Below are 16,055 nucleotides of genomic sequence, written 5' to 3'. Positions count from 1 at the left end.
GGAATAGCCTCTCGCATAATGCTTCAGGCCTTGAGAGGCTTTGCTGAGTTTCACTATCCCCTGTCGGTTTTATTAGCTCAAACACACGGTTGATATTTCACAGTTTGACGGCCAGCGATCATTATCATCATCAGGGTCAGTTACAATTACGATCTCCCCGCACAGCCTCCGCGTTCCGCTTCATTTGACTTGGCCGCTCCCACTCAAAACCTAGATCGTTTTTTAAAACAAATTTGGTAATTTGCCTGGTGCTGGAGGTATGTAGATCCACATTAGCCCGGCACATTCCCTCAGATTGTCGATGGGAGACCAGCTCATTTGAGATTGCAAAATGGCCGTTGTAAGCAATGACTGTCCAAATATACTTTATGTATGGAGTCAGTTGCCAGGGAGCCAACTTTCTGTTATTCCCCAGCTTTAGCTTTCCCAACTGTGAGAGTGGAGAGCTAGATACGGCTGGCTCCTAATCAGCGTTTAACTCAAGGCACAGTCATTTGGATCATTTGGCAAGCAAGGCAATTAGAGTGGCAGGGGTGAAAAGACAGAAAAGGAGAGCGAATGGACGAGAAAAAGAGGAGGGGAGAAAGGGAGGGAAAGGATGGATAGATGGAGGGAGCTGAAGCAAAGCGATTTAACAGGAGCCTGGGGAAGTAGATTAAGGAGAGGTTGCTGTGAGGACAGGTCAGAGTATATTAAACAGCAGCACGTTGGCATGTAGAGGTGAGGCAGAGGTCACAGGGAGTAATGGTAACAGTCCTCTCTTGGTGACACGGGTTAATATACTTTTTTCCCCAAATTTTTTCAGTGGTGAAGCATAAATAGTTGCCTTTACTTCCCTCCCGGTATATCTCTATCCATCTGCCCCGTGACAGCAAACAGAGAGGTTTAATGGCATTGAGGAACATCATTTTCTTCTCAGATCATTTGAGATGATGATTGACAGTAACATTTTGTAGCCATGACAACACAGCACAACCTCTGTGATAAACTTTGAAACGTTGGTTTGATAAACTTTCTTTGAGCTGACAAAAAAGGTACTAATGGATTACATGTGTCAAACAGGGTGATATGTTTAAATGATATTGCCTTTTAACTTACCTTACTAGGTAAGGTTTTTTTTTGCATGAATGAACACCAACACGCCAGGCCTATCTGTTGACGAGCCCTTGATTAAAGAACCGTTTCACCCACTGAGAGGGCCACCTAGTGGTCACTTGGAAAGATTACACAGCTGCAACACCCATTGTGGAAGTCCGTATGCTGGCTCGCTGCGCAATAAAAGAGGAGGTTAGCATCAGTGAGAGCACATCAGTAGCTGTCGGCTCCATTCACTGTCTATAAGAAGATGGCTCTCTAGTCCACTTGTGGGGGTATGAAAATGCTATTATCTTTATAGGGCATGGTCAAGACAGGCCATGAAACACAACATGATGGTATCAGGGCCAGGCCGTAGCAGGTTAGTGATCTGAATTACCTATGCCTACTGAGTCCTGATTAGACTGACAAGCCGCCAGCAATATGTGGTAAAAGTTTAATTGAACATCTGTATGTTGGAAGTGATTTATTTAAGAGGATAGGCCCATAAGAGGGAAAGAGAGAAAGAGAGGGGGGGAGGAAGGGAGTCGTGGAGGGGGGAGAGACAAGAGAGCAGTGTGAACATAATTAGACTTGTGTGAGGGGAGAAGATGAAAAGAGGGCTCCCCTGGAGAAACATGCCCACTCACTGTAGTAGCAGCAACAGCAACAGCAACAGCAGCGCAGGGCATTATTCTTAAGGACCCACAGGTTAGTGTTGGGAAGCCATGCGCCTGCTTATCCCCAGTGTGCACTTTCATTGTCTTTTATATAATCTTTCAATCAATCAGTTGGAGGATTTTTTGTTGTTGTTGGAAGATCTGTATCTGTGTGTGGGCTGACCCAAATCGAGGGATTCCGCTTCATTTTCTCCATTTCCCTTTCCATCCATCCTTCTTTCCAGGTCTCCCTCGTATTCTTTGACATTCAGTCAGCAGTGGATAGAAGTCTGATATTTCTTTGGATCTTCAAAAGTGCTCGACATGACATTTATCTCTCAATCAAATTAATATACAGCGTCAGTGTTTTTGTTCTCCAGCGAGAGGGGAGGCCAAGATGTGTGCATGAAGACGAATGGAAAAGCTCTCTGAACCGAATAACAATAATATAATTCTCCCCACCACTTAATCTCGCAACTGCTTCCTGTTGTAATCGTCAGGGCCCCGTGAAAATCATTTTACCTTGTCAAGTATATAAATATGCAAATTCCCCACAGAGTGTAAGCCCAGTATCCAATCACAATGTGACAACTTGCTTTTGTCCTGGTAGTATTCATTTATGCACACACGGCTCTCTCTCTCTGAACTGTATGCACAGTGTGTCTGTGTCCTAGCCATGACAAGTTTTCTCTATTACTTTTGTTCCACTCTTTGTGGTTTTTGCTTTGTGTCTTTCTTAGTGTCTCTGATCATCAAGTGAACCATGAGTGAGTCTTTGTATGCCTATTGGTTGATCTGTTAGCTGGTATACAGCAGAGCCTGCCATTGGACTCCTGAACTTTTCTTTTTTTCTCTGTGACTGGGAGATTTTTGTACACAAGCCTGGGCCAAAATATTATTTGTATGCATAGTGATGTGAAAATGTCAGCGACTGGGCTTCAGAGAGGCCCTGATTTTCTTGTTCTCTGCGTGTGTTGGCAGGGCTGAGTTCCACTCGCCTTATCAAATAAATTGGAGAGTGGCTTTTTTCCCGATTGCCTCCACAGAAAGGTTCTGGCTCACCCGAGGGTCTTCCGCTCCTGGCTCCGGGCTGATGGGAAAACTACTTAGAATAATTGTGCTCCAGGAGGACAGATTCCCAGTCACCGCTGCCGATTTATATGTGTATTTGCGATTTCGTGTGTGCGTGCGTGTGTGTGTGTGTGTGTGCATGTGTGCTGTCGGTCTGTGAGTGTGTATGGGTCTGTGAGTGTGTATGGGTCTGTGAGTGTGTATGGGTCTATGAGTGTGTATGGGTCTATGAGTGTGTATGTACTCCTTACAATACTCACAGCTGGCACTCACTGTGGCATCTATGTCAGTACCATCAGTGCACAAAAAGGGAGTTTGCACTTCAGGGAGAAAAGCCTACGTCATCCAAACCCTCCACTTAAAGACAAGACAGGAGCCACGCTTGTATAGTTGCTACCAGGCCAACAGCTGGCCAGCCAGACTCTGTTTGGGATCCTGTAATTGCATTCTGTCAGGAGCCATATTTGAAACGACCGTTGAGACTCTCTGTTGTGATTGTAATGATGCAGCTCTCTGTCTTTCTATTTGGGTCCTGTTTTCCCGGATCTGATCAAAAATGTTGCAAAACATCAGAGCAGATGCAAAGTTGTTGTTTATTTTGAAAGAGATTACAGTGCAGTACTGGATATTTGAAAGAAAAAGTTTGGTATTTAGAGCTCACTGCGATACTGTAGACTGACATATCATCTCCCCTGAAGTAAATCAAAGCACATTCCATGACTGCCCTTTTTCTATGTTTGTAAAAAACGGAATCTCTTTAGGGTCCCCTTGTCCTTTCCACATGGATGGACACATTGTGTGCAGCTAAATGGAGTCCTATCAGACGGACAGATCTAGATCTACGCATCTACTCTGCGTCGTTGAAAAGCCTTTAATTGAATGACAAAATGATTATTCTCCTCTGATGATTTGTCAGATTACCGTAAATTGGAAGCTGTCGGGTCAACTCATTTTGTTCTTTTTGGTAAGAGATTACTGACGCTGACAATTCCCCGCCCCTTGGCAGACGACTCTTTCACGTTGCCTGGACTCGCCATTCTGTTTACCGTCAGTCTGACTGGGGATGATGAGCATCAGATCTTTTTGTGGCTCACCCGAGCATCCCTGTGCAACGTGAACATCTGTCCTGATGGCTGCTCCAGTGCCAATTATGTCAGGCTGTCCACATGGCTCCAGACTGAGAGGCTGACGAGGTTGAGGTGGCCCCGTATTGACGTCTCTCTCGTACTCCCTCTATAATGAGCGGGCTTGTGCTTTTCCCTGAGGCGAGGCACGACTTAGCTCACCGTCTCTCTCTCCATGTTACCTCAGCCAACTTTAGACCTGGTGAGACATTAGATTTGGTATTGTGTAGGACTACAGGTATGAGGGGTTTCAGAGGGGGTTACAGTACGCTTGAAAGGTCAACATTATTATGAATGTTGGAACAGTAAGCCTCAATGTTTCATTTCAACACAGTGCTGTAACTCATCTGTTTTACAAATTAGTAATATTGGTTTGTTGTATCAATTCATCATAGATGCTCATAAATGACTTTTAAACCACTGGAAAATGGTGCCTTTGTGTGAAAGGTTACTTAATACCCTCTGTGCATGTTTTCTACAGTAGTTGCTTGTGCTGCACCTTGTGAACATAATCCATTGTTGTTGTGACAGTTGTGAAATGATAGCTTTGTCAGCGGAGTTCAAGGCTGCTTCCAAAACAAATGGCATGTTTGAGCCGCACATTACATCAAGCTGAAGGATGCAAAGTCCTCGATACATATACAATAATGAAACCATATGCTTCAACAAGCCTGCTTAAACATAACAGCTGAAATATCACACACAGTGGAATGCGTGATTCAATCATTCAACACTTAAAAACAGGCACAATGTCAAGCCCAGGCCAAGGACAAGCGTGCATTGATACTTAAATAATATATTGTTATGGAAAGGAATTTGTTGTGAAGTGGCGAAGTTGTCTGTGAAGTGCCCCTTAAGAGAAACTAATGGAGCTTCCATCCACAGATGAGTGGAAAAAGGCTTTGCTGGCCAAATTTAGCTGTCGGGAGAGGTCCTGTTTTTGCAGTAATGCAAAAGGGAGTGCAGCGAATGCCTCTGAGACATTCTAGTGCTGACATTTTAGTTGCTATTTATTTACTTTTTTGCCTGCATTTGCTCATTGAGGTTTGCCAAGGGTACAGAGGTGAAGGCTTTATCTATCCATCAGGCCAACGGTGGCACTATGATGTGTGTCTGTGAGCTGTTTTCACCGCCATGGTCAAATTTTAGTTTTTGGCATTCTCCCCCGTAACATGCTATACCACTAGCTTCTGCCAAAAACAGAAGTGCAGTCTGTGAGTATTTGGCATAGCCTACTCCAAGGAAGGTCTCTATCGGAACTGCTTGATCGTTTCAGTTAATCTGAACCAAGCGAAAATCAACTGTCACCATTACAATCTTTGTTATATTGTATCCTTGGTCATTTGTTGTTATATTCTATCCTGGCTCTTTTGTTGTAATTTGATTATGTGAAGATCTTGCCACATTATGTTCGATATTACTACCCATTATTCCTAGAGGAGGAGCAAGGATCCAACTTGCAAGCAGGAGACCAGTCTGGTTCACCTTTCAGCCTTTGTGAGGTGTGTGGATGCTCCATCAAAATGGTTATGTCATGTTGCTACAACTGTATTACCTTATAGGCATTCTAACCGAGGATTCAGGAAATGTATCAGTTCAAAATGGTGTTGATAACCTTTAGCAGCTAAGCCCTTGTGGCTTTCTATCTTGTTTACAGAGAGGTGCTCATTTCATCATACCTCTGTACCGAAGTTGACACACGGAGAGGCACCAGATCTTTAAGGATGTCCCGTTTAATCTTAACCAAACAAAATACAGCTGTGTTTGTGGATTTACAGTTTAGAACACATTCGTTTTTCCAGATCTTTTTTTTTTTTTTTTTGCGATAACTGCAAACTGCGATCCCATCTCGCCTTCCTCCAACAGATATTTAACATTAGAAAAATTTAAACGTGCCACATCATCAATAAGGCTGTTTTTTTACTACGAGGAGCATAGAGCGGTAGATAAGGGTAAACCAAGGGCCTGTTTGAGAGGGAGCTGCAGCCTCCTCTATTCGTCATGGTCCAGTCCTCAAAGTAGCGCCGGTGTTTTATCAGGTGAGTGCAGCGGGAGCAGCAGTTCAAAGGCAAAGGATCGGAGCGTTTGAAAATCACTCGGAGGTTAATCCAACAGAAAGATTCGCCCTCAAAGAATTCCTGTCACCCTTTTTTAAGCATTTGGTCAGCCTTTGAATATGGTTACCAGGGCCTGAAGAAATATGGACAGGAATTCCGATGTCTAGGCCCGTAGTAGGCTACAACATACCTCTCCCATCCTCTCCATGTTGCATGAAGGGAGTTCTCTTTTACAGAAAGTTGTAAATGCATGCGTCGCTGTGCAATGGTAATTAGTTACTGTCAGACCCCTGCAAACACACGTTTCAACCCACTGCTACTGCACTGCAACAATAATTTCCGCCTGCAGGATATTATTCAATTCTGTATCAGATGTGAACATTGGCGGCTGCAGGGTTTGATTTGCGATCCCCTCTCTGATATTTCCTTGGCTTCTTATACTGATTTAGCCAGAATCCCATTAAAAAGCATCTCTCTAGCAGGTTCTCTCTCCCCCTCCATCCGGCTCTCCAGCTGTACCACTCTCTGCTGCTGTCGGGAAAACCTCAGAGCTGTTTACTTAGATCTGATAAACAAGATAGATATCAAAGTGCTATCAAAGTGCTAGAGATGATTGCTAAGATTGCTGTTTGTGATCCAGGGGCAAAGGAGTGTTGTCACTCAACCAAGTTCCCATTTCTAGCATGGGAACCATCACAGCAGTGTTTCCCCTACCGTGGAATAGGCGGGTCGAAATTGCATATCAATCAACTCAGTGTAATAATGTTTCTCAGTTGATTCAGTGCATTTCAGAAGTAGGCTATCTGAAAACAGCAAGCTCACAGCGTACAGATCGCACTCTGATTAACGTTGTCGATTCATCATTCATCTGTTTTTTTTTTTTTTAATCATCAGGCATCGCAAGTTCACAATCAATGAATTCAACATGGTTGAAATTAGAGCTTTCATGGATAGATGAAAAAGAAAAAAAGAGTCAAGACTCCCCCTTTCACGGCCTTTGTGAAATTGTTCAGATTCTCAAAGACAAGACGTGAGTCCCACAATTTACACAAGTAGCCCCGGGCCCTCATTACTAACCCAAGTACCCAGAGTATGGCCCGGAGTCATCCATTTGTTGATGTTAGTGTAACAGTGTAATCAATGTATTAGATCAATACCATGCAAATAATTCACTGGTTTAGTCAGAATTATTAGAAAACCACATTTTGTAGTTTAAAGAGATTACATATTGAATAACACTTATTGACGGACATACAGTGCCCTGTGTAAGTAATGGGATAGTGAAGCATTTTTTCTTCTTTTGGCTGTACATTCCAAAAGTTTGTATTTTAATTAACATGAGTATTGATGATGGTATTTGTGTACATATTGGTTTCACCATTCATTCCATTTGGTGGACAATCCTTTGCATGCAATAACGTCTGCAACCTATTGACCCCACCAAATGCTGGGTATCTTCTCTGGTGCTGGGTTGCAGACTTCAGGGAGTTATTTCTTAAAAGTATGTTCAAATTATACAGTAAACATCTGACATTTGGACCCTCAAATGTGTGGCCCTTTCAGGAAATGTGGCCTTGAACGATTAGAAGCATTCAGAGCAAACCACTCCTGTTTAGCAGTCAGTCACTTCAATGCAGGCGCTCAATAGAAGTTGCCATGGCAGAAGGCATCTGTGTGGAATGAATAAGTAATAATAGTGTCTTAGCGGAAGTAGTTCACGGAGCCTCTTTCAGAGCTGCGAAGCCGGCAAGAGTCTTAGAGAATCTGTGCTTACTGCTCGTCACAGCTGTACCTTTCTGATTCGCTATGCTTGTTCATTAATCGGCTTTGTGGGGGTGCAATGGCTGGCTCATTTCACGTTGTGCACCCTAGGGTAATACCTCATCCTCTCTCATTTGTATGGGAAAATGAATCGTAGTCACTGGAATGGATCATAGTATTAAAAACACTGGTACAATATTCAAGCTCTCTCAAAAGATTGTGGTACTGTGGAATATGGAGTGTTTTTTGTATCATTTGCTTGATGCTTAATGCTTAATATACAATAGACTGGATGAGAATTACCCTTTACTGCTAATAAAGCATTTTTCCAGTAGTTTAAGTATTTCAGAATTTCAGCAAGATAACCTTTAACTTTAGGTTCAATATGTCACTACATTGACATTTACATTCACTGTCATTAATTGCTTTTGCCAGGATATAGTACAGTGCACACTGGAATACAGTATGTATACACAAGGGAACAACCTCTGACCTAGCACATAAATCATCTCTGTTTATGAAATTGATTCATTTCTTTTATCTCTCTATTGCAGAGTCAAGGCGAAGAAAGGGGTGAATCTGCTCCAAACCAAGTCAAAGAATGCCCAGTGGACAGTGGAATGGGAGGTTCAGTCCGGGGCGAAGCACTCCATCACCACCATCGACGTGAACAGGAACAAAGGAATGCAACAGGGGTAAGTCAACAGCCTAAGGCCTAAACACACACAACATCTCCCACCAAGACCACAGCAGGAGCTGCTGTTGCACAGTCTTCCAGTAAACAGTTTAGAATGTGTTCTGTAAAGATTGACCACCACCTCAAAACATTTCCTGTAGGCTACAGGAGCGTCCTCTCTGTTGAATGGTTACAAATTAAGAATGTGGATCCAGTTTTTTGAATGGAAGTGCAAAAAATCCCAGGATATCCACTGTCAAAGCTATGCGGTATGGTATATGGTATGAGTTTAAGTATAAATTGATACTGTATGCTTACAACACTGATTTTAAGTGTTTTCCTATCCTTGGCAGAAAGCTGATATGTTTGGGGAAGCACTATATTAAACTGTAGTTTTCAAATGTTCCAAATGTTTTCTTAGCGTTAGCATCAACTGCAGTGATGCTAGCCACCTTGTGATGGGAAAACCAATAGAAAAGCAGCATCATGTTTGTCACTGTGTCTCCATGACAATAAGCAGATTATCACGAATGCCTCATCTGTCCTGAAATACAGCCACCTCCATCTGAGTCAGCAGTGATGACATTGAAATCCCATGCAAGCTCTGCTATATCAGTACCTCTGGGCGGAGGAAGCCTAGAATTAGCAAAAATAAATCACTAATGCACTCAACTCATTAACAAAGGCGGCATTAAGAGTTTGCTCTGCTTATCCTAAACCTCTGAGCTATTTAGCCACTGCAGATCCCTGTAATACCCCCCCCCCCCCCCCCCCCCCTGTGGGAAAAGAGAGTGACCCAGTGGTCCTGGAGAGAGAAAGAAAGAAACAATGACATAACCTGAATAAAAGATGAGCCATCCTTTTGTTTTTCATCTTTGCCTCTTATTGTTGGCCTTCCTTGCTATACTTAGCCGGACCGTGTCTAGTAATCTTTGCCATCCTGTCACCATATTGGAAATCCTGTCCGGTAGGGTTAACCCTAACCCTAACCCTAACCCTAACCCAACCATGGGATACAGAGACAGAGTGTAACCACTCCTTTTGTCAGGCACCCAGTTCAGTCAAAGTAGTCATGGTGTTTTGGGTCGGCTTAGGAAAATGAAGAGAATAGTTATATATAAGTATGTTTTCCTGTTGAAAAAACCCAATCAAATGTATTGTATGTTGTTAGATTCACACATGCCACAATATCAGAAAACTGACAATAGGAAGCCTTATTAATAAGAATTGCCATATTGATAAAATCATGTCATGAACTTGTGATAATGTCCTGAGTTAATTTGTTACTAATGGGAAGTCATGTAAAAAGTACCATGAAAGTCATACTTAAGTAAAAGTATAGATACCTTGCTAAAAAAATGAAGCATGTAGCATATGATGACTGATATATAGATGATTCACATACTTTAGACAAATGTACTTGTTGTAAGTCGCTTTGGATAAAATCGTCTGCTAAATGTCAAAAATATAAATGTAAATTTGGTTTTAAATTAACTTAGGTATCAAAATAAAAGTAAGTGATATTTATTAAAAAAACAGACAGACATTTATTTATTAATTTGTTTGCTATTTCTGAAAGGTAACACAATTTAAGTCAAAGTGCTCAAATTAAGTTAGGGCTGGTAAATATGGCCTAAATGTCATATTATTCATACAGTATCAGTGTTTTCCACATTTGTTACATTTTGTTTCTTAATAATAAACATTTCTAAATATGTTTTATGAGCATAGCTCACCTTAAAACATTACCACCAAAGATACAGTGGATACCCCAAAGCCTATATAAAAGAATGTGTGCCTCTTTGATCTGTCATTGTAAATCTATAAGATAGTAATACGTTTGATAGGCCTATAACACAATGCACTAAGCCTACCTGTCTCTGTCACACCACAGTCATGAAGCCAACGCAGAAAGGATGACAGGGGAAGAAAAATGATCTTCTCCTGTCCTGGATAGTAGCCTATATATTCCTCTCATGTCCCAATACCACTACAACCTTAAACCTGACTCCTGTCTCTACGGACATTCCTCTCTTTATTCTTTACACTTTATTATCCATAGGGTGCGTTTTTATAGGCCTATAACATGTAATGTCAATTCTCCGCTATTTCGTCTCGTGCCTATTTTGCAGGTATTGTCGGATGTATGAAAAGCTGCTCTTTTTACAGATGATAGCTAAAGTTGAATTATCATATTGTGTCTTATACTCATGTTAAACGTCTTTACACCTGTTACGACGAGAGGAGAAAAACCGGTGTTGAAGGTAAGCTATAGTCAAATTTTGACTCAAAATCCATATCAAAGTGTGGATCCAAGCGTCGTCATGATTGGACAGATTGAATGCAGATGTAACGAATAATGTGTGTCAGTGAAAAATGTATCGGAGTAAAAGTACATTTCAAATAAATAATAATAATTGTGTGTAAAAGTAACATTTGCCAGATTTATAAGTACTCAAATAAAGTACAGATACCCCCCAAAAAAACCTACATTAAGTACAGTAACGAAATACTTATTCTGCGTTACTGAACACCACCGCTAATGGGTTTCCTCGAAGTTTTAGAGTCAGGTAACAATTGCCTGAGGATAAAAAGTCCGATAAAGTTCCTGTATTCCTTTGATTTAATAGAATTAGCCTTTTAGCTTTTAAAAAGCAATAAAGGTGACGGAATCTTCAAGCGATTTCAGACCCACTTTATCCAGCTAAGTGCAATAACATTAATTGGGAAACCTTTGTGAAGGCACATTTAACTGTGATATAGTTATTCCTTTTTGTGCCGACTTCAGTATATATTTGAGGTAATGGACCATGCTAGGTAGGCTGCTTTGTAAATTATTTGCTTGCAAAAAAGTATGAGTATGAGTGTATCCATGCCAAAGAGAGTCCCACATTAAGCCTAATAGGGATAAAAGCCTTCATTAGACATGACTTAGAGTAACATCTAAGCCAATAAGAGATCATATTTTCATCTGCAATCATAAAGCATGATCAATCTTCTAGTGTAGTCTACTAGGGATGTTAACGTTTAACTTGTACATTTTTGATGGTAAGGAGAAACTCTCTAAATGAAACACGTTAATTTTACTATCTATTTCTAACCAAGGGAATATTATTAGTCATGAAAAATGAAATACATATTTTTTAAATATTAATAACGCAACCAACTGTCTTTTATTCATGTTACCCCCCAATAACAGAGTCACGTATCAGTGTATTTTCTGGTGCACGCACATTCAGATTCCCACTCCAGTGCATTTCACAGCCTGTCTGCCACCTAGCATAGATTTACTTGGTGAGGTCTGTGCGCTTGTCCACCTCTCCTTTTGAACTGAGCCGAACAGAGAGAACGAACCCCATACCACCTGTAGCCTATAGTATTCTGCTATTCTGTATTTCCCTGTAGGTCTAAGTTTGCAATAAAACCACAAGTTGCATTGCTTAACCAGATGCATTGCTTAACTGTCTGATTACTTCAAGTGCAATGTCATATTTTCCTTGTTGTTTTTTTCGTGAGTGGCAGGGCTGCATAATTAGTGCATTCACTAATCAGTTTTATGAAACGGGGTAATCGGTGGTAAATGTAATGAAAATAGCCGATTTGTCAGCATGTAGGTCTAGTGAAAGGGCTCCATCATTAGGCTTCAGTGTTCTATCCACCTGCGCTTCCCTATAAAAAAAACGCCTAGGCTTACTGAACCTGCCTGAAATCCACACCTGTCTTCCAATGCACCTTTTGGGTGTTGCCCTCACATTCAGGCTTTCAGGTTAAAAAGTGTAATGCTTTAGTGCAAGTAGAGACCTATAGTTCTTTTTTGTGGGTTCCCTGACAAAAAGTTAGAAACCATACAGTATAACCATACCTATATCTAGCGGTCAAATGTGTAAGCCATATGCCATCAGTATACCGCATAATTAAATTATTATTATTATAGTTTAAATGTTAAACAGTTAGAAATTGCCTGCACTAACAGCTGAAAAACTGAAAGAAATACGTTTTTTAACATCTCTGGTAAGAACATGTGTGTATAAAAGAAAGTCGTTGAAGAACAGGTTAAAGCACTGCAAAATGTGCTTCATCAGTATACATCTACATATCACCCCACTGTGCCCAGCTGGAATCTGTATTCAACATCACTATGCATCTGACCGAAGAGCACATTACACCAGAATATCAATTCTGTTTAAAAAGCAGGTTTTGTTTATCTGAACATCATATGCAGTCTATCAACAGGGACAGGTCGTGCTCTTTTGAACATGGCACCACCTTTGATACAATTCACCCTCTTTGTTGTGTGGCCTTAAGTTCCCCCAAAATCTCCCACTGAATTGCTGGCTAATCATCCCTGAAATTATTCTAAATACAGGCCATTTTCAACCAGCCACAACATAACACTGCTTAATACCATGTTGTTGACAGGATTCTCTCTCACCTCCTGCGCGCATTATACTGGGCTATTGATTTCTGCTCTAATTATGGCAATATTCATTTTGTAAATGCAGTGTCTTACCATGTACCCTCCAGGATGGACGGAAAATCAAATTTGATGGCAATTGATTCTCGGTTACTGAAATTTCTCTCTGAATAATTCCATTTTAAACAAAGGGTAAAGCAATCAGGAGGGCAGTTTTTGGCATTCTCCCTCAGTTATTGGTGCTGACTTATAATTGTCAATATTGATTCCAAGGAACAATTGAGGAGGCACTCTCCTGAATGACAAGATTTTCCTTTCGATGGCAATTTTCACCTGTTCCTAATCTAAATGATAATGTAGGCCTATCGATATCTGTCCAGACTAGACCAGCGAGAAAGAAACTTGACTTTGACTTGTTTGTCATTGAAAGTGTTTCAAACAAACATTGAAATTAGTGGCGGCTGAGTACTCCCAGAGCTTTAAAGTGAAGTGTTATTCCACCAGTAGTCATGTGAATCACTCTGTCTCAGTCCTTCAGTAGTTATCCTCTGTGAGTATTGAAAGAGCTAACCAGCCATCTCCCACTGTTGAGTGCTCAAGTCCATCAGAAATTAGACACAAAAACGGTCGTTTCAAACACAAATAAATGTGGCCTCCCTTTTTTGAATTGTCTCTCTTTTCTAATGTTACATATGCTGACTGTTTTAAAGAAGCTAATTTGAAGTCTTGCAGTCATACATATTCTGTCGGCCGACCAACTGAACCATGTTACAGAGCTCAACCTTGCTGTTGGTGTAGATTCAGAGAGAATTCAGCTCAGTTGTGCTACAAGGTAGATATTATATTTAGCAACACACCCCTCCCCTTGAGGGTAGATGTCATTAAGCTGTTAAATAACTGCCTCCAAGGGATTTGACCCGGAGAAATCTCTTGCTAATCACTTCAACAGGGCCATGATCAGAGCAAGAAAGCTGTAACATTCTAAGCATCTGCTCCTAAAGCTAACCAGGGGCATACAGAGAGGGCATTGTTAACCCTATGTGGCCCTCTATTTAAATAGGCTACATCCCCACAGCATTCCCCTACAGCACATTTACTCCCATACCCACCTGTGTGCTTGCATTGCATTCCTCTCCAGCGATCCGGATGTCTTCTCTTCTCAGCACACTTGTCAACCAGCGTCTCGTAGAGAGCTACCTATGCAAGGAGTGTCACAGATACAAGGAAGGGATATTCCATGAGTGATGTTGAGACAAACAGGCAGAGCTCATTTAGGCTGTCAGATCTCATCATGCCACTTTCCAGTATGGCTTTTTGTGAGAGACGCAGTAGTGGAGAGATAGGGACTCCAGGCCCCCAGTCTTCATTACAGCACGTTGGCATTTTCCCGACGAATGGCAGACTTCTCTCTGCAGAGGGAAGATAGCACGGCGGTTAATTTTTGAACCAGGTCAAGGTTGGCGGTAATGGTCCTGTAAACCTGGAACGTACACTCACGGCCTACACGGCGTACACTTACTGCTCCCATTTGTGAGATATCTCGGGCAGAATGTGTCTTGTGGAAAGCGATATTGGCCTAGCTTGTAACACATGGGTTTGTACATGTATATGGTGTGATGGTCTTTTATCATACATAAAACATCTTGTTTTGATCTGCTTTTACTGAGCTTTCATCTTAATGTTGATTCAGTGGTCTTGTACTATCCTACAGGAAGATTAATTATGCAAAAGCAGTATGGTTGAATGTTTGTGTACAGTACTATATACAGTATATAATGCATTGATGTTGAGTGAGATGTTGGGTGAAATCTTTAACCCATATATGGTTGTATGCTTGAAATGGAAATGTTACGGGAATATTAAATCATATATTGGATCAATTTACTGCATGGGTGGTATCCATAACCAGCTGGGAGGTAAGCACATATGGATAATAGTAATTAACATTGAAATGTCATGAAAAGGTTTTCATACATGTCATGAACAGGTTTTCATACATGTCATGAACAGGTTTTCATACATGTCATGAACAGGTTTTGTTGTGCTGTGACACCCATTGAGTTAGCTGTGATCTATGATCACACTGAAATGCACTTGAAATGTTAGTTTTTATTGTCCTATGACTTCTGTCTAATACCCTGAATTGTGTAACTCACTGCTCATTCTTGTAGCTTGAACTTTTGGACAAGGAACCAGATTTATTGCTTAGCACCACTTGATTTTGATTTCTTTCTCCCACATTAATTTGAGTGATCTCTGAACTGTTTCCTTGATTGTGGAGGCTCCACCCTCTTCCATGTGCAGCCTTTGACATACTGCAGTTATAACCTAAACAAAAACGTCTATCTCTCACATAATCAACCTGAAACTGCCCTGCACACATGTTCATGCATGTGCATGGAGGTGTCATGCATGGTTGATTGGTTAAAAAAAGCTCAAATCCCGGAACTAATCATTCATCCCAAAAACACCAGATGTGCAAGAATGGCAGCCTAATTGTTTCATTTACTGATTGTTTCGATACAGAATGCCTCATACATGACCGAACATCTGTTTATGCTCCTGGCTAACTCGTTAACGTATTGAATGATCAAATGCAGGGCTGACCCTCATTAAGCCCTTGTAAATTAATGAAATGGCATGATTTGGTGTTTTTGTCGCTGTAATTGGTGTCTCATGCTTCAATTGGCTCAATTATACTGTTTTTCTTCCCTGGCAGGGATTCATTCGCCAATATTGAGGTGATGCAGCTTGACTTTGAGATGGAGAATTTCACCAGCCAATCGGTCACCAGGAGGATTAACTGGAACATCGATTACCGGGGACAGAACCCGCCTCCAGATTCGGACAAGGTGGTGACCGAGTTGACGGTGGTTCAGAGGGATATTCAGGCCATCATTCCACTCTCAATGGTGAGTGACACCTGACATCACAACCAGGCAGTATTATATCAAAGATGTTAGTTGAATATGTCCATTGGAAAAAATGAAAAAATCTGAAAAAATAGAAAGCTGCGTCATCAGCAACATGCTTGTCAGCACCTCAGATGTTGCTGATATGCTGATTTGACCTGCTAAGAAAGGGCACGTAGACCACTTAGACCTACATTATGGAGCACACCATGCTTGAGAGTCTCTTGCTCTTTTAATTGCGGCTCTTCTATCTTGTGAGAAGAGGCAATTAGAACGCAGCAAACACAGATTGTGTAAACAAGGGACA

The 16,055-nt window shown here is 41.3% G+C and overlaps 1 protein-coding gene across 1 annotated transcript in view; it reads left to right on the top strand.

The window, feature by feature from the left end:
• The window catches only part of tmem132e (transmembrane protein 132E), a gene marked incomplete at both ends in the record, with an annotated part of 51,915 nt that overhangs the window by 15,063 nt on the left and 20,797 nt on the right, over positions 1 to 16,055 (top strand). The window contains 2 exons of the mRNA XM_083685796.1: positions 8,301 to 8,441; positions 15,556 to 15,748. Coding sequence (XP_083541922.1) covers positions 8,301 to 8,441; positions 15,556 to 15,748 — 334 coding nt within the window. The remainder of the gene's footprint in view (positions 1 to 8,300; positions 8,442 to 15,555; positions 15,749 to 16,055) is intronic.

The sequence above is a fragment of the Argentina silus genome (genome assembly GCF_951799395.1).
Source record: "Argentina silus genome assembly, chromosome: 2".
Taxonomy (NCBI): domain Eukaryota; kingdom Metazoa; phylum Chordata; class Actinopteri; order Argentiniformes; family Argentinidae; genus Argentina; species Argentina silus.
The sequence above is the reverse complement of the archived record's forward strand: the minus strand, read 5'-3'. Positions and strand labels throughout refer to the sequence as shown.